Below are 21,599 nucleotides of genomic sequence, written 5' to 3'. Positions count from 1 at the left end.
ACTAATTTGTCTATCTCAATCTCGATCTTGGTTATTGTAACAACACAACCCCACTTCTAGTAGATATTGTCCGCTTTGGTTCGTTACATATTAGCTTCGTTCCCTCTCCATCCAATGTGGGATCTCACAATCCACTCCTCTTGAGAGCACAACGTTCTCACTAACACAACCCCATTGTTAGTAGATATTGTCTACTTTGACACGGTTTTGTAACGAGTCAACTAGGGGAGAAGTTTCCACACCTTTATAAAGAATGTTTCGTTCTATTCTTCAACTAACGCGGGATATGGTAGTGGCTAGGTTTGACTAATAATAATTAAAAATAGTTTTTATATATGGTTTAGAAATTATATAAAATTAAAATTAAAAATGTAATTAAGATGAAGTCTAGGGGCATTTATGGAATGGTCTGTTACATGCCACTTTCCATCTGTAAGAATCAGAAAGAAGATTGAAAGTGATGGAGAAGGGAAAGTTGTCATTAACCATCTTCAACCTCCTCTCTCTCTCTCTCTCTCTCTCTCACTCATGGCTATATTAATCTTTCCACGCCCCTTTCATTTCTTCAGAGCTCTACTTCTTCATTTCAGAGCTCTTCCCTTCTCCTCCGCCATTTTTGTTTTTTTTACAGACCTTCAATTTCCTCATCAATGGCGTCTCCGCCGGACACCAGTAAAACCATCAAGCTCGAGCGCTACAACAGCTATCTCCGGAAACTCAACAGCACAAAACTCATCAACGCCTCATCTAAGCTTCTATTCCGTGCTACTCTTCTCGTCGCTTTAATTCTCGTCTTCATTTTCACTATCAATTACCCGCCGCTGTCTGCCGACAGCGGCGGCGGTGGAAATCACCTTCATACTCACCGGAATTTCATCTCCTCGGCGTTTTACGGCGGGAGTGGTCAAGGAGGTGCGGCTTGGGAGAAACAAGTCCGGCATTCCTCCACTCCTCGACGTCCTAATGGGATGTCCGTACTTGTTACCGGCGCGGCCGGTTTTGTGGGTTCGCATTGCTCGATGGCGTTAAAGAAGCGAGGCGACGGCGTTTTGGGATTGGATAATTTTAATAATTATTACGATCCGTCGTTGAAACGAGCGCGTCAATCTCTTCTTCTGAAACATCAGATTTTCGTTGTAGAAGGCGACTTAAACGACGCCGCATTGCTGTCTAAACTGTTCGATGTGGTCCCGTTTACGCATATCCTCCACCTGGCGGCTCAAGCCGGTGTCCGTTACGCTATGCAAAACCCTCAATCCTATATCAGTTCCAACATTGCCGGTTTTGTGAACCTTCTAGAAGTCGCTAAAGCCGCCAATCCACAACCGGCGATTGTTTGGGCTTCGTCTAGCTCCGTCTACGGCTTAAACACTGAAAATCCGTTCTCGGAGCTTCACCGGACTGACCAACCGGCGAGTCTCTACGCGGCGACGAAGAAAGCCGGAGAGGAAATCGCTCATACGTATAATCATATTTACGGACTGTCACTCACCGGACTCCGATTCTTCACCGTTTACGGCCCGTGGGGACGCCCTGACATGGCCTACTTCTTTTTCACTAAAGACATCCTCCAAGGGAAACAAATCGATATCTACAAAACTCATGACGCGAAAGAGGTGGCGCGTGATTTCACGTACATCGATGATATTGTAAAAGGCTGTTTGGGAGCGCTTGACACGGCGGAGAAGTCTACCGGCAGCGGCGGAAAGAAGAAAGCTCCGGCGCAGTTGAGGATCTATAATTTGGGGAATACGTCGCCGGTGCCGGTTGGGAAATTAGTGTCGGTGCTTGAGAATCTGTTGAATACCAAAGCTAAAAAGCATATAATTACCATGCCACGAAACGGCGACGTTCCGTTTACTCACGCGAATGTTAGTTTGGCGTTGAGGGATTTCGGGTATAAGCCATCCACGGATCTACCCACGGGGCTCCGAAAGTTCGTGAAATGGTACGTTGGGTATTATGGAATCCAGTCGAGGGTAAAAAAGGAAATGGAAAAAAATAGTAATCAGTTGCCCGAGGAATCCGCTTGATTTTTTTTTTTTGAACTGTCGTCGTCATCGTCACATGGCCTTCGTCGACTTGTCGTTTCCTCTTTTTCTTTTTTTTTTTCTTACTTTTATTATTATTATTATTATCATCATTATCGTGGTTTCGGCTGTAGAGGATCGAAGGGATCCACAGCTGTTGTTCATGTTGTAGAAAAAAAAAATAGATATTAAGTTATATTGGAAAAATAATATTTTGTAATTTAATACGAAAAAAAAGGGGAAGAGAGAGAGAGAAGTTGTGGGGTCCACTGGAATGGGTGTGGATCTCAGCCGTTCGATTTCTTGTAATCACAGATCAGAAATGATGACATCAAAATTTCCATTTTCCATCAATATTATTCTTTTTTTTTTCTCCTTTATTTATTTTTAATTACTAATTTACCAAATAAGTTAATAAATTTTAAAAATATCTAATACTTTCTTGTTATTTAAATTAAATTCTATAAAATTTTATTTTAGGTATTTTAATTAAAATTGAATATCTTTAGAAGCAAATATAGTTTTAACCTTAAAAATAATAATTATTATTAAATATTTTTAAATTCAAGGATTAAATAAATATATGAATTTTAAAACACGTTAAAATATATAAATTTTATTTTAACCAAATTTTAGGAATTTTCCCGATCGAGTCTTCAACCTCAAAAGACAATAAAAATTTTATATTGACAAAAAGGATCCACATTTCACGCTGACATATTTATATTTTATTGTCATACAGACGGTAAGTTATGAGTCAATTTTGCGCTGATACACAACCAGCGTCGGTCTAACTAGCCAGAGAATAGCAGTTCATCCACCAGGCTACGGTTCATTATCTCCTTAGAACTCAAGGGCACAGTTGTACTACCCGACTCGAACAAACATCGAATAATTTATTTTACGACAAAATTATGGTCTGAGTAATAGTTTATCGTCGTACATTTTTGCTGGTCGAGATATATTTTAATATATAGTTTAATTTAAAAGTACAATATTGTGTTTTTTAAGGAAGAGTTTAAAAGTACTATGTTGATTTAAGGTTGGCTTCAAGAACCAATGTGTCACGTGAAGTTTAGGCAGCCCTTGTGAACGAATTACCCAAATTATTCGTTACATTAAATGCCTGACGAAAAGAGTTCATATTTATATGTATAATTTACAATAAATAATTATTTAATGGAAATTTTAAATTTATAAAATAATTTCAGAAAAAAGAAAATAAAATAGTCGTCATAATTCCGACCGGTGTAGAGGGATCCGAGGTTGTTGTCTGTGAGCTGCTGTGACGGTCGGGTTACCGTGTCTTGTGAACCAAATACCTCCAATTTGTAACGTTGTATTTATTCTAAGAGAAACTGAGATTATGTTCGGGTGCCAAGATTAACGTTTTTAATTTATAATATAGTTTTATGGGTTAATTATGATGCATAATAATTAGCTAAAATGATTATGTTGCATTATGGTGGCTTTGCTCCAAAGCTAAGACATCGATGCTTCGTAAAGTTGACTAATTAATACATATACATGCTGTTGTATCAAATTCCCACATCGGCTAATTTAAAGAATGATCATGAGTTTATAACTAAGGAATACTATATTTATTGATATGAGGCTTTTTGAAAGGTCTATTGTGTGGATAATATCATATTATTATTATTTTTTACAATTACATATATTATAATAAATAAATATTAAAATGTTTCAGGGGCAAAATAGTCCTTGCACACCACTGGCTTTCTCTCTCTAGGATTCCCTTTTTGCCCCCACCGACACTTTCTCTCTCTCTTGCCTTTCCAAATTTTAAATTATAAATTTGTTCTTTTAAGGTTAAAATTGGTATTTAATCAACCTTACTACTAGTCGTCGATATTGTCCGTTTTTTAGCTCGTTACATAACGTCATTTGCCACACGATTTTTATTTTTTAATAAATAGCATTCTACATCTTTATAAGAAATATTTTGTTTCTCTCTCCAATCGACGTGAGATCTCACAATCTACCTCGAGGGTCAACGTCCTTGCCAGCACACCGCTATCTGATATTGTTCGTTTTTGTCCATTATGTATCGTCGTCAGCCTCATGATTTTAAAACGTGCCTAACATAGAGAGTTTTCCACAAGCTTATAATGAATATGTCGTCCTCATCTCCAACCAATTGTGATCTGGTCACGACCGTTTTGATGACTATTTGAGTTATCAAACATAATGGACAATTTTTCGAAAATTTATCCAAAAAAAAAAAAAAAAAAAAAAATTAAGTTTTAAAATTAATGGAATAAATTCTATTTTTTTTTTAATTACGGAAAGTATTATAAATAAATATATTTTATTTTGAATGATAAACGTTAATCTAAATAATTAATGAGTAACTTATATATTACTTTATTATAATCATGGTAATAAGTTACTATTTACCTATTTATTATTTAAATAATTGACATTTGGAATATACTTTGAGATTTTATTATTATTATTATTATTATTTTCTTTTATTTGCTTGTTATATGTCCTTATGCTCGGCCCACATCTGGCTAATATTTGGGCCGAGCCTTGAATTTACTCTCGATATCCAGCCCATTTACAGGCCCAATTACAGGGTTGAGGCCCATTGCGGAATGGTTAAACGGTCTTTCAAAGCCCAAGTTTGGCCCAATGAAAATTGAGAATAATAATTTAGATGATCATAATTATTCAATTTTATTATCGTAATAATTATTTGTATAATTTTATTTATTCGAGAATAATAATTTAGATGATCACTACATAAATTTTAAAAATCTAAAAATTAAGATATATTTCACAAATGAAAATTACATTTAAATTTACTTAATAAAAATAAATTAATTATTTAAAATTAACTAATATAATAAAATGGTTGAAAGTAATTATAGAAACCGAACATAAATATTATTTATTTACGAAAACGTAAAAATACACCTATGGGTTCATGTATCGATTGAGTACCAAGGAAGCTCAGGACGGAGTTGTATGATGTGGAAATCCCAGGTACAGTTTCCTGGGGAGGGAGTGGCTACCTACTGGAGCTTCGACCAACTACCACTCGTCAATTCTGCTTTGGGGCCACTAAACAAGGAAAGAGAGTTTGTCTTATTATTACCTGCAAGATCGGAGTGTATACGAGAGTGCAGAGCCCGAGAATGAGGAAGTCCGTTGACTAGACTTAATGATTGTGAAATAATTATTTAACGCTTACCTTCTTTATATAAAGGCAGACAAAATTTATATATTATAAGTTTTGATTTTTTGTTAAAAAAAAATCGGTAGCATCCAAGGTTAACTTGCCAAAATTGATCCGCCAATAGTCGAATCTAAATTGAAACAAAACAATCTATCGATTACTCCAGATATGGTATATCAGACCAAAATCTAAGAGACTACTTTTAGATACGACACGTTACGTCGTGTAAACGAAGCTAAAAAACATGCAAAACTCTTAAGGATCTAGTGCTGAAAAACCGTTTGAACTTTAAAAACGTTACATTGATTGATTTTGGTAACCCTAAAATTTGTGATGTGCCTCGTGATGGGTCCCAGTTACCCTCGACTAAGCAAACTTATTAAAGCTTAGTAGAGCATAAACTTTATTTAGGCATGGAGTATTACGATTGTACATTTTCAACCGGAAGACGTCATGATCTCGATACGCTCATAACAAGGTTCTCTTCGCCAACCGAACACAACTCATGTGGAATCTAAGCTTGTTAGGCCACACATGTCACTCAATTGTCTACGACTCTAGCCAACTTGCCTCGTCTCTAGGCCAAGTTTCTCGACTCGACCTTGCCTTTACTCTATGTCAAGGTTTCTTATCTGCAACATCACATCTCATCCTGTCGTCATCTTGTCATCTAGGTTCCCAACAACATGACCCCATATCGTGATGTTATTCCAAGTACTGAAATGTGATCGACCATCATAACTTACTCGAACATGCCTATTGAGAATCAATCCCATGAGTCAACTATACCGTCGGGACATCCCGAACATCCATCCATCTGAGTTATATCAGGGCATGAACCCTCCCATGCCCATATCGAGTCATTTGTGGATATTGTACCAAATAGTTGTGCAAATATCAACCTCCAACTCATCGGTTGTGGCATAATGTCAACACACCTGTGCTATTTGACACTATCCTCGAAAAATCTATTTCCGAAGGAAGACACCCAAGACACTCGTCTTGCTACATTCCTCTACGCCGTACGTATTTGCCACATGGTCGCTCATTTTGCTGCATGGCCTAAAGTGGTGGAGAGCTGACATCACGCCTCCTCTATAGTACATTATATACATACATACATATACATATACATATACATACATAGATAAATATATATATATATATATATATATATATATATATATATATGACTCTAACTTAAGTAAGTTTAACTAAATCCTTTATATTTCTTACAATTTGTCACACTTATTTTCTGTCTGACTAAAATATGAGAGGCTGATATAGTAAGTCCACGTCAGCATTAATTTTACTCTCTGGAAAGTTGTCTATTTTAGTAGTCTCCGCTTTTATTTGTATTTTATTCAATTTATAACATTAAATATTATATTTATTTAAGTTTTTATCATTTTAAAATTTTATTTTTTAATTTGAAAATTTATTTTAAACAATTCATCCCAACCCGTTATGTATATATATTTATTTAATTTCATAATAATGTTTATGACATTTTTGAAAAAAATACAGAGATAAATCTTAATTAAATGAAATAAATAGACGTTTACGTTTGGAATATACATTTTCGAGACGTTTTACAAGATCATTGAGATAAGGTCCGGATGGGATATTGCTACACCCGACCTGATTTATTTCCTTACCTTTATTGTTGTATTTTTTACTCGATTCTAGCTCGAGTTTTTGCAATGATTTTTTATGAACACAAGGCATTAGATGATTTGTTCTTCGGGATTGATGTAACCTTTTAATTTTTATAGATTAATTAGTGAATCTTATACTCGAGAGAAACTAACTTAAATATACTCTGTTACAATACCATCTACACAGTTAAAGTTCGGTTCTCGACTCGACAATACGTTCTTTTTATTGAAGATATAGGCTTTAGAGTATTGAGGCGGAGTTAATGTGTACCTAACGTTTGTAGTTTTTGAGTTCAACACGTGACGTTTTATAGTTTTTTGAGTTCGACGACACGAGAAGGTGAGGGGAAAAATGGTGGTAAAACCCTATTTTACCCCTTTGTCTCCCACACTTGCGTGTGCCCTCCAATCACCCAAAAATATTAATTAAAAAAAAGAAAAAAGAGAGAGAGAGAAATAAAAACTCGTAATGAGTAAGAAGAAGGGAGTTTTGAGGCATTCTCAAATCGTTTCTCATATTTTTCTTCAGAATAGTTGGGGGAACTCAGAGAGACGGGAATACACCCAAAGAGAAAACGAAGAACACAGTAGAAGAAACCCCCAATTTTTACACTAAATACACTGAAATCTCTTCACACAGAAGAAGAAGAGGAAGAACAAGAAGAAGAAGAGATAATCTAGAGCTTCAAACTGCTATTTTTCTTGGAAATTTTGATTGTTTTTTGTCTCCCTTTTCTGTGCCTTCTGTTTCTGGTTAATCTCTGTTTGAGCGAGATTCGAGAGAGAGATCTTGTCCTTCTACATTGCCCACTCTGTAGCGGACAAGGTAATCTCATTATTACCCAATTTTCAAATCATTTTCTTTCATCGACACACTTGATTTTCCCCCCTTGGAATTTGTTCGTCATCGGGTTGAATCGAGCTGCTTTTACCCTTTTCATCGATACCCTGTAATTGCATACGTATTGTTTTTCAGGGGTTTTGATTCTTTCTGTATATTTCTTTGTTTTCGAAAAGGATTTCTTCCGATTCTCGTTTCGTTTTGTTTTGAGGAATCAAAATTAGGGTTTTGCTACTGGCTATGTGCTCATGTATTCGGTGGATTTTCTAGGGTTTTGACGGATCGTAACTGGGTGGCTCTCCAATTTATCGGTTTCGCACTAATTAGGGTTTGGTACCGACTATGGATTGAAAGTATGATTATGACTGGGTCATCGCGCTTTCTCTTGAATGGGCTGGAGCTCCGATCTTTCCTGGGATTCGGGTTTTAGTCTGTACTTCGCCGAGGCCGCGATTCTGTAACTGTAACGTACCACTAGAATGAAGTGAACTTTGCTTCTCTGATCATGGAAGAGGATTGCACATTATAGACTTGTTTTTGGCAGTGAACAGTTTCAACCCAATCAATTTCTTGGATTACAAGGGATTTTCAATACAGTTTTAGGTTTTTCATCTCTAATTAGGAGGTTCTGTTGGTTTAAAGAGGAGCTAATAATTCGCCCCCGGAGGAAAATCAAGAGACCATTGCTTTGAATCATCGACATTTTCCACGAGCCGAACGGGAGAGCTAATTTGTGCTGAATTTGTTGCTCTGGAGTTATTTTTATCTGCGTTTCAGTTGATTTCGCCCTTTCGCATTTAGGATTTCTCTGATATCTGGGAACTTGGTTAGAATTCATTTAGTCAAGTGGCAGAGTTGGCTCTTGTTATTTTTGAGAATTTGGAAATATCTCTTGGCCTGTACTTATTATTCCTGTACTCGTGTTTATAGTGTTTATAAGTGGGAGAGTTCTCTGAGGTTTGGAAATTGCAATTTCTGGATTGACTAAGAAGCATATGGAGGAATATTGAAGCTGGAAATGAATGCGAGGACATGGTGCATGGACAGCAGCTTAGTTTCTTGTTCGTTCCCTTTTCGGAACAGTGCTTCTGGAAGGTAGTTACAGCATTTTCGCCCGTGGAGAGAGCTCTTGTTTTTTTTCTAGATACTCTGTGCAATGTCGCGCTGTTTTCCATTTCCGCCACCAGGATATGAGAAGAAATCTAGGGCAGAGGACGCGGACCTACTAAAAAAGGTTTATAACTTTCCTCGTCTTCTAATACATATAGTATAAATATAGTACTCTAATGACATATTTGGTGGAGCATCCTACTATAACTTCATTTGCGAGGTTCATTGGGTATTATTTCACAATCATCATCAAGGTTTAAATGACTGTATTTGTTTGGCATTTAGATGAATCAAATGATCCTTTTATTTTCTTTAAGAATTACTGGTTTTATAAACTGCTAGATTCATTGTCGCTTCTTGATAGCCGAATATTATTCTGCATGAAGATTCCACGCGTCCCGCGTAAAATGAACAATTATTATGTTGTGAGATTAGAAGCATGGATGTTGTGAATCTTGAGTTAACTGTGTATGCCATTGGCTTTTTTTGATAGATTTGAGCTCATTAGATGTTTTACGAGTAGGCTCTCTGCTAGTCATTTTCCTTCTTATATTTTGTTTTGTTTGTTTGTATCTGTTCTTCTTTTGGAATGTTCTTGTGTGACTTGAGAACCTAAAAGATACATCTGCCACATTCATGTGTTTCTTCGGATGAATGGTAGCTGTGGATGGCTATATATGCTTCTCACTTTTCTAGTATTACAATGATGAAAGTGTTTGCTGACATTGTTGAGAAGTTGACCATGTATTTGAAAATATTATCTTGTTTTTGGTTCTCTGTTTGATGTAGACTTTTGTTTTCTTGATGGATGTTTCTGGTTTTTCTTCTGAATGATATTTTTGGGAAAATGCTATTCTACTTAGACATATATTTATACATGTTATTTGGCATTTGGCATTTCAAGTACTTCAAGTATTTCAAGTGTGGGGTGTGACCAGATCTTTCAGCTTTGAATCATGGCACTGGATGCTTCTTTATATCAGTGATCAAAAAATTTCCCAATAATTTTTCTTATCGTCTTTTTGTTGGGGAGCTGTTTAAATGGGAGAGTTTTCTCTTCTATCTCTTTCAGCAGCATAAGCTTGAGACACGAGAATTCCTCTGTGTCTTCTATGGGATGTTTCAATTTCTTCAGAAGGAATCTTAATGATAGTAAAACTTCAGATTTGATTCCTCGTCGGCCCAATTTCACTGGGATTCTATTTATTTTTTGATTTGTTGGTCTTTTGAATTCTTTGGGAATTTTCACTTATTAATCTCCCTTCCAGATCTTTAGCTTACATTTTCCATGTGTAGAGGACTTCCCTTTTGTTAACTATATTATATGGAATAAGGATAAAGTCCCCATAGGCTTGTTTGGTTGGTGACTTGATAGAAGACCAATTCCATTTTCAGTATGCACATTCAAATGACAACCATAAGGCCCTCATGTGAAGCTAGCATGAGAAAAGAAATAGTGTATAACCAAACCAAACACTAGTTTCAAATGAGAATCCTAAGGTCCTCAAAGCATTCTATTGGAAGTTACAAATGAAGCTTGAATATAGAATATGTTATGGAATATTGAATGTCATGCACAACTCAATTGTAAGTCTGACTATTTTAATCGAGCTAGATGGCTTTTTGTGTGAAGAGAGAAGGATGAATCACTGTGGGAAGAATTTAGAGATTGAGAGAGATACGGGCATGAAGTGAGAAGTAAAAAAATGAAAGCATGGGCAGAGCATGAGTGGTGAGTGAGATGAAGTTGAGCCTTGCTTTTGCAGAAGTTATCGAAATGATGAGATGAGGATGATGGCTTCATATTTTTACTAACCCTGAAAAGGCTGACTTTGTTTGGGGTAGAGGAAGGTTTCTGCGAACAGTTTATAATTTTTCTGCCCTCTCCAACGAAACTTAAACCTGCCTGATTCGTAGACCCAAATTTTTGATGTACATCCACACAAATTATCCTTATTGTTTCCCTTTTTTATTGTATTTGTGCCTGCATATCTTCACGATATTAGGCGACGTTAATTTTAATGACTGCAAATTTTCAATGCATTCCTTCCTGTCATTGATAACAGCCATATTTGCATAATTAGATTATGTTTTTGCAATGATCTGTTTTCTGTAACAGCATGTTTTCTTCTTGTATTTCTTCTTTAAACACCGATGAACTGATTGGGGAGTATATATTTACAAACTGATGGATGTACAGATTGAGTATTGTTTTGATTTCTTATCTCTAATGTTTTATGGAGATGTATTGGCGGACATGGGTTGTCTTTGGAGCTTTGGGTGGTAGGAAGGAACTGGAGACATGGGTTGTATGTAGGCACATCTTTTGTTTTTCTCTTCCCAGTGTTAATCCTCTGGTATTCTAGAATTGAAGTTCTACTTTCTAATTCAGAGTTCATATTCCTTTAGATTACAGTCTTTAGAACTGCAAAAGTTTTACTGGACTTTGTGGGTTGGTTTATGAGATCTGCTTCAAACTCATATTCGTAACAAACTTTTGAGCACGCGCCTTTGTGGGTGCCATACTGTATAAACTTGAGATTTAGGGAGGCTTCGCTTTGAAATTTGAACAGGTGAAGGGGTTGACAGTTTTATTTGATCCTTGTCAAGTGCCAACTCAATGAATTAGACAAGATCCAAGCAAGTTACACTTCCATTTTTTTTTTCCCTTAATGGAAGTCTTTGTTAGAGATGCAGAAAATCAAAAACCTTTTGGCCCTTAGTTGTCACTTGTCTACCCCTAAAAATTTATGTTCCATGGTGCAACCCTTGTTGCATGCAGGGCAAGAACGCTGTGAAAGAAGAGATAGATATGGCTTTGGGAGCTTTCATACATAATCGGTGCCAATTAAGACAGAGGGTTATAGGGAATTAGACTACTGATAGAGTCGAAATGGAGAACTTAATTTTGTTTGGATCTTTTCTTTTTTGTCACTATAGCGTGGGCTCTATCCAAAGAACCATCTAAAGTATAAAGAGCAGTTCTCTAGTAAGCTGACATCGAATTCCATCTTATTCGCTTGAGATCATATTTGCTAACGTAATTTCGTGCCAGAATGCTTCCATTTCCTTGACAAATCTCTATCCTCATTTTGATCCTTGTTTCAAGATTCCGAAGACTCAGACCCCATATATCAATAGACATCAATTCCTCGCTTTGTTCCATATTTTTTGGGGTCTTCACATGTTTTCATGTTTTTGTTTCGCAATTCTTGCACTATAAGCGTCGATCTAAAACATTCAACTTATCTTGAGCTCCATGCATGGTTTTAGGTCTTCGTGAGATTCAAAGGATTTGTTGGAAGCACAACACATTTGATTGATTTTTGTGAAATTGTGAGAGATGATTTTGTGTAGCTCAAACGACGTCTAGGTCTCATCGTAATCTTTACTTTTTTCTTTCTTGACAATATCTTGTAGCACCTTTTCGTTTAATTATAGACGTGCATATTTGTTTCTATTTGGCTTGTTTCGTTTCCAGCTTAAAACAATGCGTGCTGGGTTTTCGCTTGTTTCGAAATGATATTACTCTAATATTCATTCTTTTCTTTCTGATTTGCAGGAGAAGAGCAAAGAGAAAAAACATAAAAAGGAGAAAAAAGAGAAGGAGAAGGAGAAGAAAGAGGGTAAAGAAAAAAGAGATAAGGATAAAAGTGAGGAGAAACGCCGGGAAAAGAAAGACAAAAAGAAAGATCGTGACAAAAAGAAGGAAAGGGATAAGGAGAAGGAGAAGGAGAAGGAGAAGGAGAAAGCACCACATGCCTTGGAGGACAGTAGACCTTCTGGGAAAATCAAGAGTCAAAATGGAGAGGAAGTTGTTAGAATCAAACATAATAGTATCCAAGAGGAGAAGCATTCTGGGAAACTTGATTCTTACGTCGGAAATAAGATTAGTCAGAATACTGTTCTTCCTAAGGAGACGAAGAACTCGAAGTTGGTGCCGGAGGTGGGGAGGAGAATCGAGGACAGTGGAACAGCAAAGGTCGAGAAACTTGCTGTTGCACAACCGAAAAGGGATGATGGAGTGGCCACACAGGTGGCTAGGAGTTCTGAGATCTTGTTTGAAGGTAATAAGGAACATATCAAGAACAAGACAATTGATCAAGGAAAATACAACGGTCAAGGAATTAGACACGACGAAAGATTCAGTGGAGATTCTACGGTCCCAAGTTTCACTGCAACTACGACTACGACTGCGAATGCAACCATTGAATCAGCGGAGAAAATTGCGGAGAGAAGGAAAGAAACAAATGATAAAATCAGACCGAAAGAAGGTGAAGAAAAACGAGGGAGCAAGCACAAGGATAAAGATAAAGAGAAAAAAGGACGATCAAACGATAAAGCGACCGATAAAGAGAAGAAGAAAGAAAAGAAGGCGAAGGAGAAGAAGGCAAAGCAGAAAGAGGAGGAAGAGAAGAATGCAGTGGTAGATAAAACAAAAGAGATCACTAAGGATAACCTCATAGGTAGGCATTCTACAAACACAGATACATCACAACTTCCTGACAGCAATATTGGTGCTGCAGTTGAAGAAAATCTAATTAAGAAACGGAAAGCGTTTGAGCCTAATGGAGTCTTGCACGGTGAGTTTATTCGTATAAACGAACGAACCACGTAATTATTTGGCAATGGATCTGTTTATTTAAAGTTGTTGTAGTTTATACTGTTGGCTTTTTTAGCTCTCAAAATAGTTTTCTTAATGTTCTTTCAGCAATTGACAACAGATCCAGTAAGTTGTTGAGGCCAGCTTCTCATCCATTGAAGGAAAACGGAAGGATACTCGAACCGTGCATGGCTTCCCCCTTGCCTCCTTCAGAGAGACAGACCGTGGCAGCAAATGACGTTATTTTGGTTAGTAAAGAACGTAAGATAAATGGCATTATTGAAGCTCACCACCCGCCCGCCTCTCTGAAACACAAGACGGGCGGACAGGATGATCAACCTCAACCTCAACCTCAACCTCAACTTCAACTTCAACTTCAACTTCAACCTCAACTTCAACCTCAACCTACTGCAATACATAAAAAATCACCCCATCCAGATTCCAAGTTCTTGAGCGTGGTATATTCAGTTCCGAAAATGGAGGAATTGTCGGATTCTGATAACCAAGATTGGTTATTTACCAGTAATACTTCCCAAGCGATGAAGCCCGAGTTGGAAGCTTCAGAAGCCAAGGAAATGCCGCAGGTATGGGCCGAGGCGATGCAGATAGAACCATCTGATGTTTATGCTCTGCCTTATGTTATTCCCTACTGATGGTCTCACATGATTGGGCATTTTTTACCAACTTGACTTGACTTGACTCTACTCGGTGTCGACCCACTTTGGAATCGTGTTGGGGTTGTGGTTCACCAACAGCCAGCTAGGTATGGAGTTTTTCGATTACTCAACTACATTCACATTCTTGCTTGGTTCTGGCAGCTGGCTGGCTGGCTCGATGGGGCTGGACAATGTGAGTTTGATCATCTTCCTATCAAATTGTTGATTGGAACAGCAGCAGCTGTGGAATGCTCTTGTTGATCATTGAGGGGTGCGTGCGGGGTGTCACAATCGCCTTTTTCTTGGACAAGCATGACGGTGACACGGGGCGGCCAGGTACGGGAGGTGGTTTTTGGGTTAGGACATTAAATAACTAATTCATTGAAATGAGAAAATTCATAAAGGTAGCTCTGGGAGGTGTTTTTTCCTGCAGAGAGAGAGAGAGGGAGAGAGAGAAAGAGAGAGAAGTGTGAGCTTGTGGTATTTTATTTATAATTTGGTTGGAGCTGAAAAAAGCACTTTCTAATTGAGAATGTGAAAGGAATTAGATGTGGTCTTTACAACTCCACAATTTTGATTTGTATCATACAACTCAACTTTTTACTTACACAAATGTAAGATAGAGGGAAAAAAAAAAGGAAAAGTAGTGCTAATTCGTTCATCCCCATCACCCTCCTTCCCTTTAGTTTTCATTCCTACTTGTTTGTTGCTCGTAAGATAAACAAAGACGGTTGCTTTTCAACCACGAGCAAGCACGGTGGAGGATCTTAACCTCTAATCTCTTGATCGAGGCATATGCCTAACCTCGTAAGCTCGTAGACCTATGTTTAGGTACCCTTCTACCTGTTTACGTTCACGTTTATCCTCTCCCACTAAGTATGTCAAGTAGGGTTGGTGCTTGTCTTTTTGATCTTGATCTCGGATGTCCTTCTCCCACTAAATATGTTAATTAGGGTTGGTGGTCTGCTTTCTAAGTATGTCGAGCGGGATTAGTGGTTGGTGGTTGGCTTTTTGATCCTTATCTCAGATGTCCTTCTCCCACTAAACATGTTAAGTGGGGCTGGTGGTCTGCTTTCTGGTCTTGATCTCGAATGTCCTTCTCCTACTAAGTATGTTGAGCGGGATTAGTGGTTGGTGGTTGGTTTTTCGATCTTGATCTCGGATGTCCTTATCCCACTAAGTATGTCGAGCGCGTTGAGATTTTCTCTTATATAATTGAAATTGATATTTCCAAGCCCTTAAAAATACCCCAATTCATAAAGTCAACACTCATAACTTGTACACAAACATACGTGAAAGAAGCACCACTATTATAATGGTGGTGACCTTTTCTTATCTTTTTGACATATAAAGACCTTAAGTTTCTATACCACCATTCCATTGGCCATCAACTCAGCCTTCAGCTCCACCACTTCATTCTCCGGCAGAATTACAGTCACCAACCTCCCTTTGCCGCCGCTATTGTCGCCCGACCCGGGAACCACCACCACCGCGCCACTGTCGCCAACGCCGTGCAAGGTGTAGTACACATATTTGGGCCTCTCAGAATTCAATTCCATCCCATCTCCATACAAATCAGCTTCATCCCATTTCACGAATGTCAAATTCGCTCCATAAACAATGAAATCACTCACTCCATCATCCCTTTCCACAGCCTCTTCAATTAGCTTATTTTCTTCCTCCCCTGCATTATCCACCAGAAGCTCAGCCAGCTCCCTCCGATCAGCGGCGGAGATTGCGGCGGCGGTGAATTTGACCGTGCTGATCTTTTGGGCGTTCCCAGTTATCTTCCCCTTTGGTTTAATAGCGTTGAGTTTACAGAGAGTCACCGTCGTGGGTTCGGAGCCTCGCCGGAGCTTGGCTATGGACTGCCAAAGGACGGCGGAGATAGATTCGAAAGGTGGGGTTAGGTGAGGCATCTGGGTCTGTAATTTAGCCAACTGGGTCGCGTTTAATTCGAAGGAAAATGATTCCATTTTGCAGTTGTTGGTCGGAATCCAATTTTCGCCGACTGGGTCGACTCGTCGGATGGAAAGTGGAGGCTTGGCGGCAGCGGAGAGTGGAGGTTTCGGCGAAGAAATTTTCGTAATCGTGTCGACGGCGAGTGGCGGAGGTGGAGTGACGGCGGAGGGGGCGCCGCCGAAGAGGAGGTCGGTGAGAGCGTTCATGAAAACGGCGGCGGAGAAGGCGTCGCTAAGGATGTGGGACCAGCTCAGCCCAATTGAGAAGCCTTTACACTTGAACCTCGTCACCTATAAAGTAAGTTAAATTAACGAAATAAATAAATAAATAAAATAATTTAAATCAGGTGATTACAACATGTCTTAATAAAATAATTAATATTTTGTACACTAAATAAATCCTCGCACTCAACCTTGTGTTTATATTTTTAAAATAATGACATAATAAATAAATAAATAAATAAAACATGGAAAATATAATAAATTTATTTAATAACCTCGTACTCACCCTTGTATTTATATATTTAAAATAATGACATAATAAATAAATAAATAAATACAACTTGGAATATATATATATATATCCCAACTAGAAACCCATCATTATTTACTACCACAACTAATGGAAATAAATTATTCCCATTTCCTATAAAAGCTTCTAATAATTTATGAAAAAGTGGAAAATAATAATTATTATTAAATTTCATGACTTTTTAATTAATGAACTAAAAATAGAAATAGAAGTTTTTTAGGGTTTAGGGTTTATATTAATTAAAAAATTTTAAAATAACATTTTTTTTTTTTTTAATTATATTGCTTTAAGATTTTTTTTTTAAATAATTTTATTTATTTATGTATTTTATGTTCAGGACTCATTAGATACCAGTTTCAATCTTATGGACCAAAGAAAGTTAGCTTAAGAAACCAACAGACCGACCAACCAAATAAATCATATGCAGGAAAAAAAACAATACGGTTCAAAATTTTATACATCAAATAAGTAAATAAATAATAACATTTTTCGATGTTCTAACTCGAAAAAAGTTGTTCAACTAAAAAATTTATGTCTAGACGCGTGAAAGATCAACTTCACATAGCTGGAAGCTTGGTTTTAATATAAGAAAATAACGTTTTTATTATATGCTACATGTACATCATATGCATTAATTTTGATAACGAAAATCATCAAATTAAAACAAATATAATACTTTATGTTATTTATTTTTATGAATATGATATTTGTGTTACCATTTTCTTTAATTTAATATAATAATTTGAACCAAAAAATAATAATAATAATAATAATTTGAACTTTTAATATCGAACAAAATTATAATATATATATATATATATATAAATGATAATAAGTACAATACTATCTTAAAAAATCGTTTTAAAGTAATTTTATAAGTGGAAAGAATCTAAATAAACTTAAAAAAATATTTTTTTTTTACTATTTTTATTTCGTTCATTAATTATAGAATAAATATTTAAGTGTGAGTTATACTCGAATTAACGAATATTACGGGCAGATATTATCTGTTTTAGTCCGTTACATATAGTCGTAAGCTTCACAATTCTAAAACACATGGGGTAGAGAGAGATTTCTACACAGTAATAATTCATTTCCTCACCAACCGACGTGGGAATTCACCTAAGAGATCTGGAGGTCTAAAATTCTCGAACTCCGTGAATCAAAAGTTCGGAAGTTCGAATTTTAATTTATATCTTTATGTAATTTTTTTTATTAAAAAAAAACTTGAAAAGATTGTTCAAAGCAACCGTCAGTGTTGTAGTTATTAAATATAGTACAGAAAATAAATAATAAACTCATTAAATTCATTTTGAAATAAACGATATCTGAATCGAACCACGAACCTGCATATAAATGAGCGGCGAAAACTGCAATTCCGGTCCGATATTCTTCTGCGGAACCAGCAATTTCAGAGACGAACAATCGTTTCCGGTCGTTTCTAGCCATTCCGCCACCGTCATACGGCACTCCGCTTCAATAAACCTAGCGCCGCAGTCATTACACTTTATGAACGGCCGGCCGGAATCCGCCAGACGGAGACGGCCGCAGGTGATGTAGTACTCGTTAAACAGAGAGAACGTCGCCGACTTAATCTGCGGTACCGTCAGCGACCGGCTGGCCTCGGAATCGAAGAAGTAGATTCCGTGGATGTAATGGAGCTTCATCGCCAAATCGAGGCCGGATAAGTGATAGGCGTTGTCGGATCCAATCGAGTAGCCAGGGCCGACGGAAGAGACGAGGAAGTTGTGGACGAGGCTCTGTTCATTGTCGCCGGAAACCATGGCGGAAGGAGGAGGGATTTGTTTGACGGAGAAGAAAGGGGGAGAAAAATTGGGGTTTAATTTAAAGAGGGGACGAAGAAGGGTTTGAGCGGGTGAGGGATTTTAATGGCATTTAATTACGTGTCGGCTGCTTAGTGGCTGTTATTTTCAATTAGCTAGTTGTTACCTGTCAGAATAACATTACTCAATCCCTAACTTAATAAAACACATAATCATCCATTAAGCACTAACTCAAAAAAAAGGCATATATTATCCCTCACCCAACTCGTTTTAATGTCGTGTTTAATTAAAAATTAACAAAATTATATTTAAATATTATTTTTTCGAACAAAATTATAATTTAATCCTTACCCGTCTTATAATTTAATAAAACTTAAAACTTTAAAAATAATATTTATAGTTCGATAAAAAAAAATAATTAAAAATAGTCCATTTTAGCTACAAGTCTAATATTTAAAAATAAATTGGTTAAATTTCAATTTTCTTGAAATTATAAGGCCCTTTTGTAATTTTTTTTGGACCCAATAAAAAATAATAATAATAATAATAACATTTTAAATATTATAAAAAAAAAATATAATAAGAATAATAATAACAAATGCATTTTTGCTTATAAACTTGTGTCATCTCTATATTTAGCCCACATATTATATGAATTTATTATTTAATTCTATTAAAAGAATATCGTATTAATAGACTTTCAAACTTGCTTATAAAATATTAAATTTAAAATTTTCCATATTTAACCAAATTAATTAATTATTTATTTATTTATTTTAAATCAGCTTCTATGTGATGAAGGATGAATTAAATAAAAATCAGTGTTATGCAAAGAGGAGAAGGTGAAATAATTAATGCAATTTTCTTTTTTGCTTTGATATTTAATGCAAAATTTATTATTGTTTCCTGCTCAATAAATCTAATTATTAGATGAATTTATTAACTATACATTATTTTAAAATATATTTTTTAATTTAATCACCTGCTCGAGTCGAGTCAATCATCGTAGACCTTGACAACACGTTGGTCTGTCAAAGTGGCAAACTAATGCACCACGATCTTGGACGAAAGTAAGGTATCGTTTTTTTTTTTTTTTTTTTTTTTTTTTNTAAATTTTATTATTATTATTATAATAAATGTGAAACCAATGAAATTTTGATGAAACAACTTGATTTTTGCCCAAATCCAAATAGCGGAAATGCACGTGAGCTCCACGTGACACTGATAGTCAACTTGTTTGCACACCATTTTCAATATTTCAAGTTAGCACGGATAATTGAGCTGTAATTAAGGTTTTTAGCCTTGTTCTTGCAATTAGGTAAAAAATGAAACCGTTTGATACCACTGGCCGGAGGAATGCAAAACACGTGCCCCGTGAGAGGCCGAGTAGTAGTAGATTGGGGTTTAGCCCAAATTCCTCTCTTCTCCTCCGTTGCCCACGATCTGATCTTTTTGTTTTGGCCAAAATTTATTCAACGTTTGACTTTTTTTCTATCAGTTTCTCCTTCGTTTTATCTCATAACTTAAGTTTTTCTTCTTGATTCAATTTTACTCGTAATATTAGCTCTCACGATCGAGATTCATGGTTAAAACCCAATTTGAGAGTAATCATTTTTAATCGTCTTTTCTTAGGACGTTATCTATTGGGCCTTATTGAATTATTTTTCATAGGCTTAAATGCTTCGAGATAGGCCTTAAATTATCTTCAAGATTGTCCTACAAATCTCGTAGGGATAGATTTAAGAATCCTCCAAAGATGAATGTCAAATTATTCGAAGTTAATTTTAGTGTTACACGATGAATCTTAGATTATCTTTAAAATTAACCATCAAACCCTGTAGGCATGCTTGACACGTGCCCCCTTGAAAAGTCAACCATTAAGTCAGTCTCGACCTTAAAGACAAGGCCAAGGAGCGGAAGCCCAAAATTCCTCTTTCTTCTTTGACTCATGGCTCGACCTTTATGTTTTGGCCCAAATTTTTTTACGTAGAGATTTTTCTTATTAGTTTTACCATATTAAAAAAAAATTGAAATCATTATTTTAAGATTTGGTTATAATTTAATGGCATTTATTATTATTATTATTATTATTATTACTACTATTTTTGAATAAATAGTAAATTATAACACTATCCATAGACTTTCTATCTCTAATTTGGGCTAAAATCTAGGGTTTCATGATGACGAAATAATGGAGATTTTCTGTTAGACAAAAAGAAAATTACTATAATAGATCTTAGCCACGTAGGAAATTATTTATTAACAAATTATTTTAAAAATTAAAAGAAAAATTATGTCCTTAAAAAATGATTATTTTTAAAAAATATTATATTAATAATAATAAAAAGTAATGAATTTATTTTTAAGCAACATATAATTTTAATTCTAATTTTAGTTATAAAAGAGCGTTAATTCAATCTCGTACACTCCACCAACTTTAGGAGCGCTATAAAAGACGACTCTAACTTGTCCGAAACTTATAAGAGAAGCGTGTTCAATATTCACGTGATACCTACAAAATACCGACTAATCTATACCTTTGTCGGGAAAAACAAACAAGAACCAAGAATACGTATAAAGAACGGTATGACGAGGGGCCAAAGAAGAGAAGTTAGGGAAGATTTAATGCAAACTTTACTCACATTTATGATGAACTTTATAGTTGAATAGTGTCCCCAACACACGATAGACTCGATAGGTCTAAATAATAGTTATTTAATTATATTACTTTAAAACGTCGATACAGATCTCGTGAATAAATTTATATTTTCTTTAAACTAATTCATAATTTTAGTTTATCTTCTGACCGAGCTTGAAAAGATGATTCCAATATGTTTAGAATTATGGATAATCGTGGGTTGGGTCGGGGTTGTGTTTGGACGTTTTGTAGACCAAACTCATTATTTGAGTTGTAAAATTTTTTCAATTCAAACAACCTTTAGAATCATAGACAGTAAAACATATATTGTAACCGTCCGATGCTACCACTAATTAATATTATCTGATTTGGCCCGTTACATATATCCGTCAGTCTCACAGTTTTAAAACACGTCTGTTAGAGAGAGGTTTTCACACTTAGAAGAGTGTGGAAACCTTTCACTAGTAGACACGTTTTAAAATCATAAGGTTGATGACAATATGTAACAGATCAAAACGGATAATATTTACTAGCGGTGGGTTTTGACTGTTACAAGAATCAAATACTGGGCGGTATGTCAGTGA

At 36.0% G+C, this 21,599-nt stretch overlaps 3 protein-coding genes across 5 annotated transcripts; 2 read left to right on the top strand and 1 right to left on the bottom strand.

Annotated features, from left to right (window-relative positions):
* Positions 1–530: 530 nt before the first annotated feature.
* Positions 531–2,384, top strand: LOC111779040 (UDP-glucuronate 4-epimerase 6-like). Its single transcript, XM_023659094.1, has one exon. The coding sequence runs from the start codon at positions 651–653 to the stop codon at positions 2,031–2,033; it is 1,383 nt and encodes a 460-aa protein (XP_023514862.1). The 5' UTR covers positions 531–650; the 3' UTR covers positions 2,034–2,384.
* A 4,980-nt stretch (positions 2,385–7,364) lies between these two features.
* LOC111778389 (DNA ligase 1-like) lies at positions 7,365–14,703 on the top strand. 3 transcript variants are annotated; one of them, XR_002812539.1, is made up of 5 exons: positions 7,365–7,716; positions 8,002–8,965; positions 12,404–13,424; positions 13,553–14,207; positions 14,336–14,703. XR_002812539.1 is itself a non-coding variant. In XM_023658176.1 (4 exons), exons 2-4 carry the CDS (start codon positions 8,888–8,890, stop codon positions 14,095–14,097), a joined length of 1,644 nt encoding a protein of 547 aa, XP_023513944.1. In that variant the 5' UTR covers positions 7,365–7,716; positions 8,002–8,887; the 3' UTR covers positions 14,098–14,703. The 3 variants fall into 3 exon arrangements, 2 of the variants coding, with proteins under 2 accessions (XP_023513944.1, XP_023513947.1); XM_023658176.1 differs by having other exon boundaries at positions 13,553–14,703; XM_023658179.1 differs by having other exon boundaries at positions 7,365–8,965; positions 13,553–14,703.
* Positions 14,704–15,327: 624 nt separating this feature from the next.
* On the bottom strand, positions 15,328–18,445 carry LOC111778390 (protein ECERIFERUM 26-like). Its single transcript, XM_023658180.1, has 2 exons — positions 17,940–18,445; positions 15,328–16,352 (listed from the first exon to the last, which is right to left on the bottom strand). Exons 1-2 carry the CDS (start codon positions 18,375–18,377, stop codon positions 15,465–15,467), a joined length of 1,326 nt encoding a protein of 441 aa, XP_023513948.1. The 5' UTR covers positions 18,378–18,445; the 3' UTR covers positions 15,328–15,464.
* Between the last annotated feature and the right edge of the window lie 3,154 nt (positions 18,446–21,599).

Source organism: Cucurbita pepo, chromosome LG17 (assembly GCF_002806865.2).
Source record: "Cucurbita pepo subsp. pepo cultivar mu-cu-16 chromosome LG17, ASM280686v2, whole genome shotgun sequence".
NCBI classification, from domain to species: domain Eukaryota; kingdom Viridiplantae; phylum Streptophyta; class Magnoliopsida; order Cucurbitales; family Cucurbitaceae; genus Cucurbita; species Cucurbita pepo.
The sequence above is the reverse complement of the archived record's forward strand: the minus strand, read 5'-3'. Positions and strand labels throughout refer to the sequence as shown.

Coding starts and splice junctions, on each gene's coding strand:
- LOC111779040 (XM_023659094.1), top strand. CDS start 651: ATGGCGTCTCCGCCGGACACCAGTAAAACCATCAAGCTCGAGCGCTAC.
- LOC111778389 (XM_023658176.1), top strand. CDS start 8,888: ATGTCGCGCTGTTTTCCATTTCCGCCACCAGGATATGAGAAGAAATCT. Junction 8,966..12,403: donor ACGCGGACCTACTAAAAAAG/GTTTATAACTTT, acceptor TCTGATTTGCAG/GAGAAGAGCAAAGAGAAAAA. Junction 13,425..13,552: donor GCCTAATGGAGTCTTGCACG/GTGAGTTTATTC, acceptor ATGTTCTTTCAG/CAATTGACAACAGATCCAGT.
- LOC111778390 (XM_023658180.1), bottom strand. CDS start 18,377: ATGGTTTCCGGCGACAATGAACAGAGCCTCGTCCACAACTTCCTCGTC. Junction 16,353..17,939: donor CGCCGCTCATTTATATGCAG/GTTCGTGGTTCG, acceptor CTTACTTTATAG/GTGACGAGGTTCAAGTGTAA.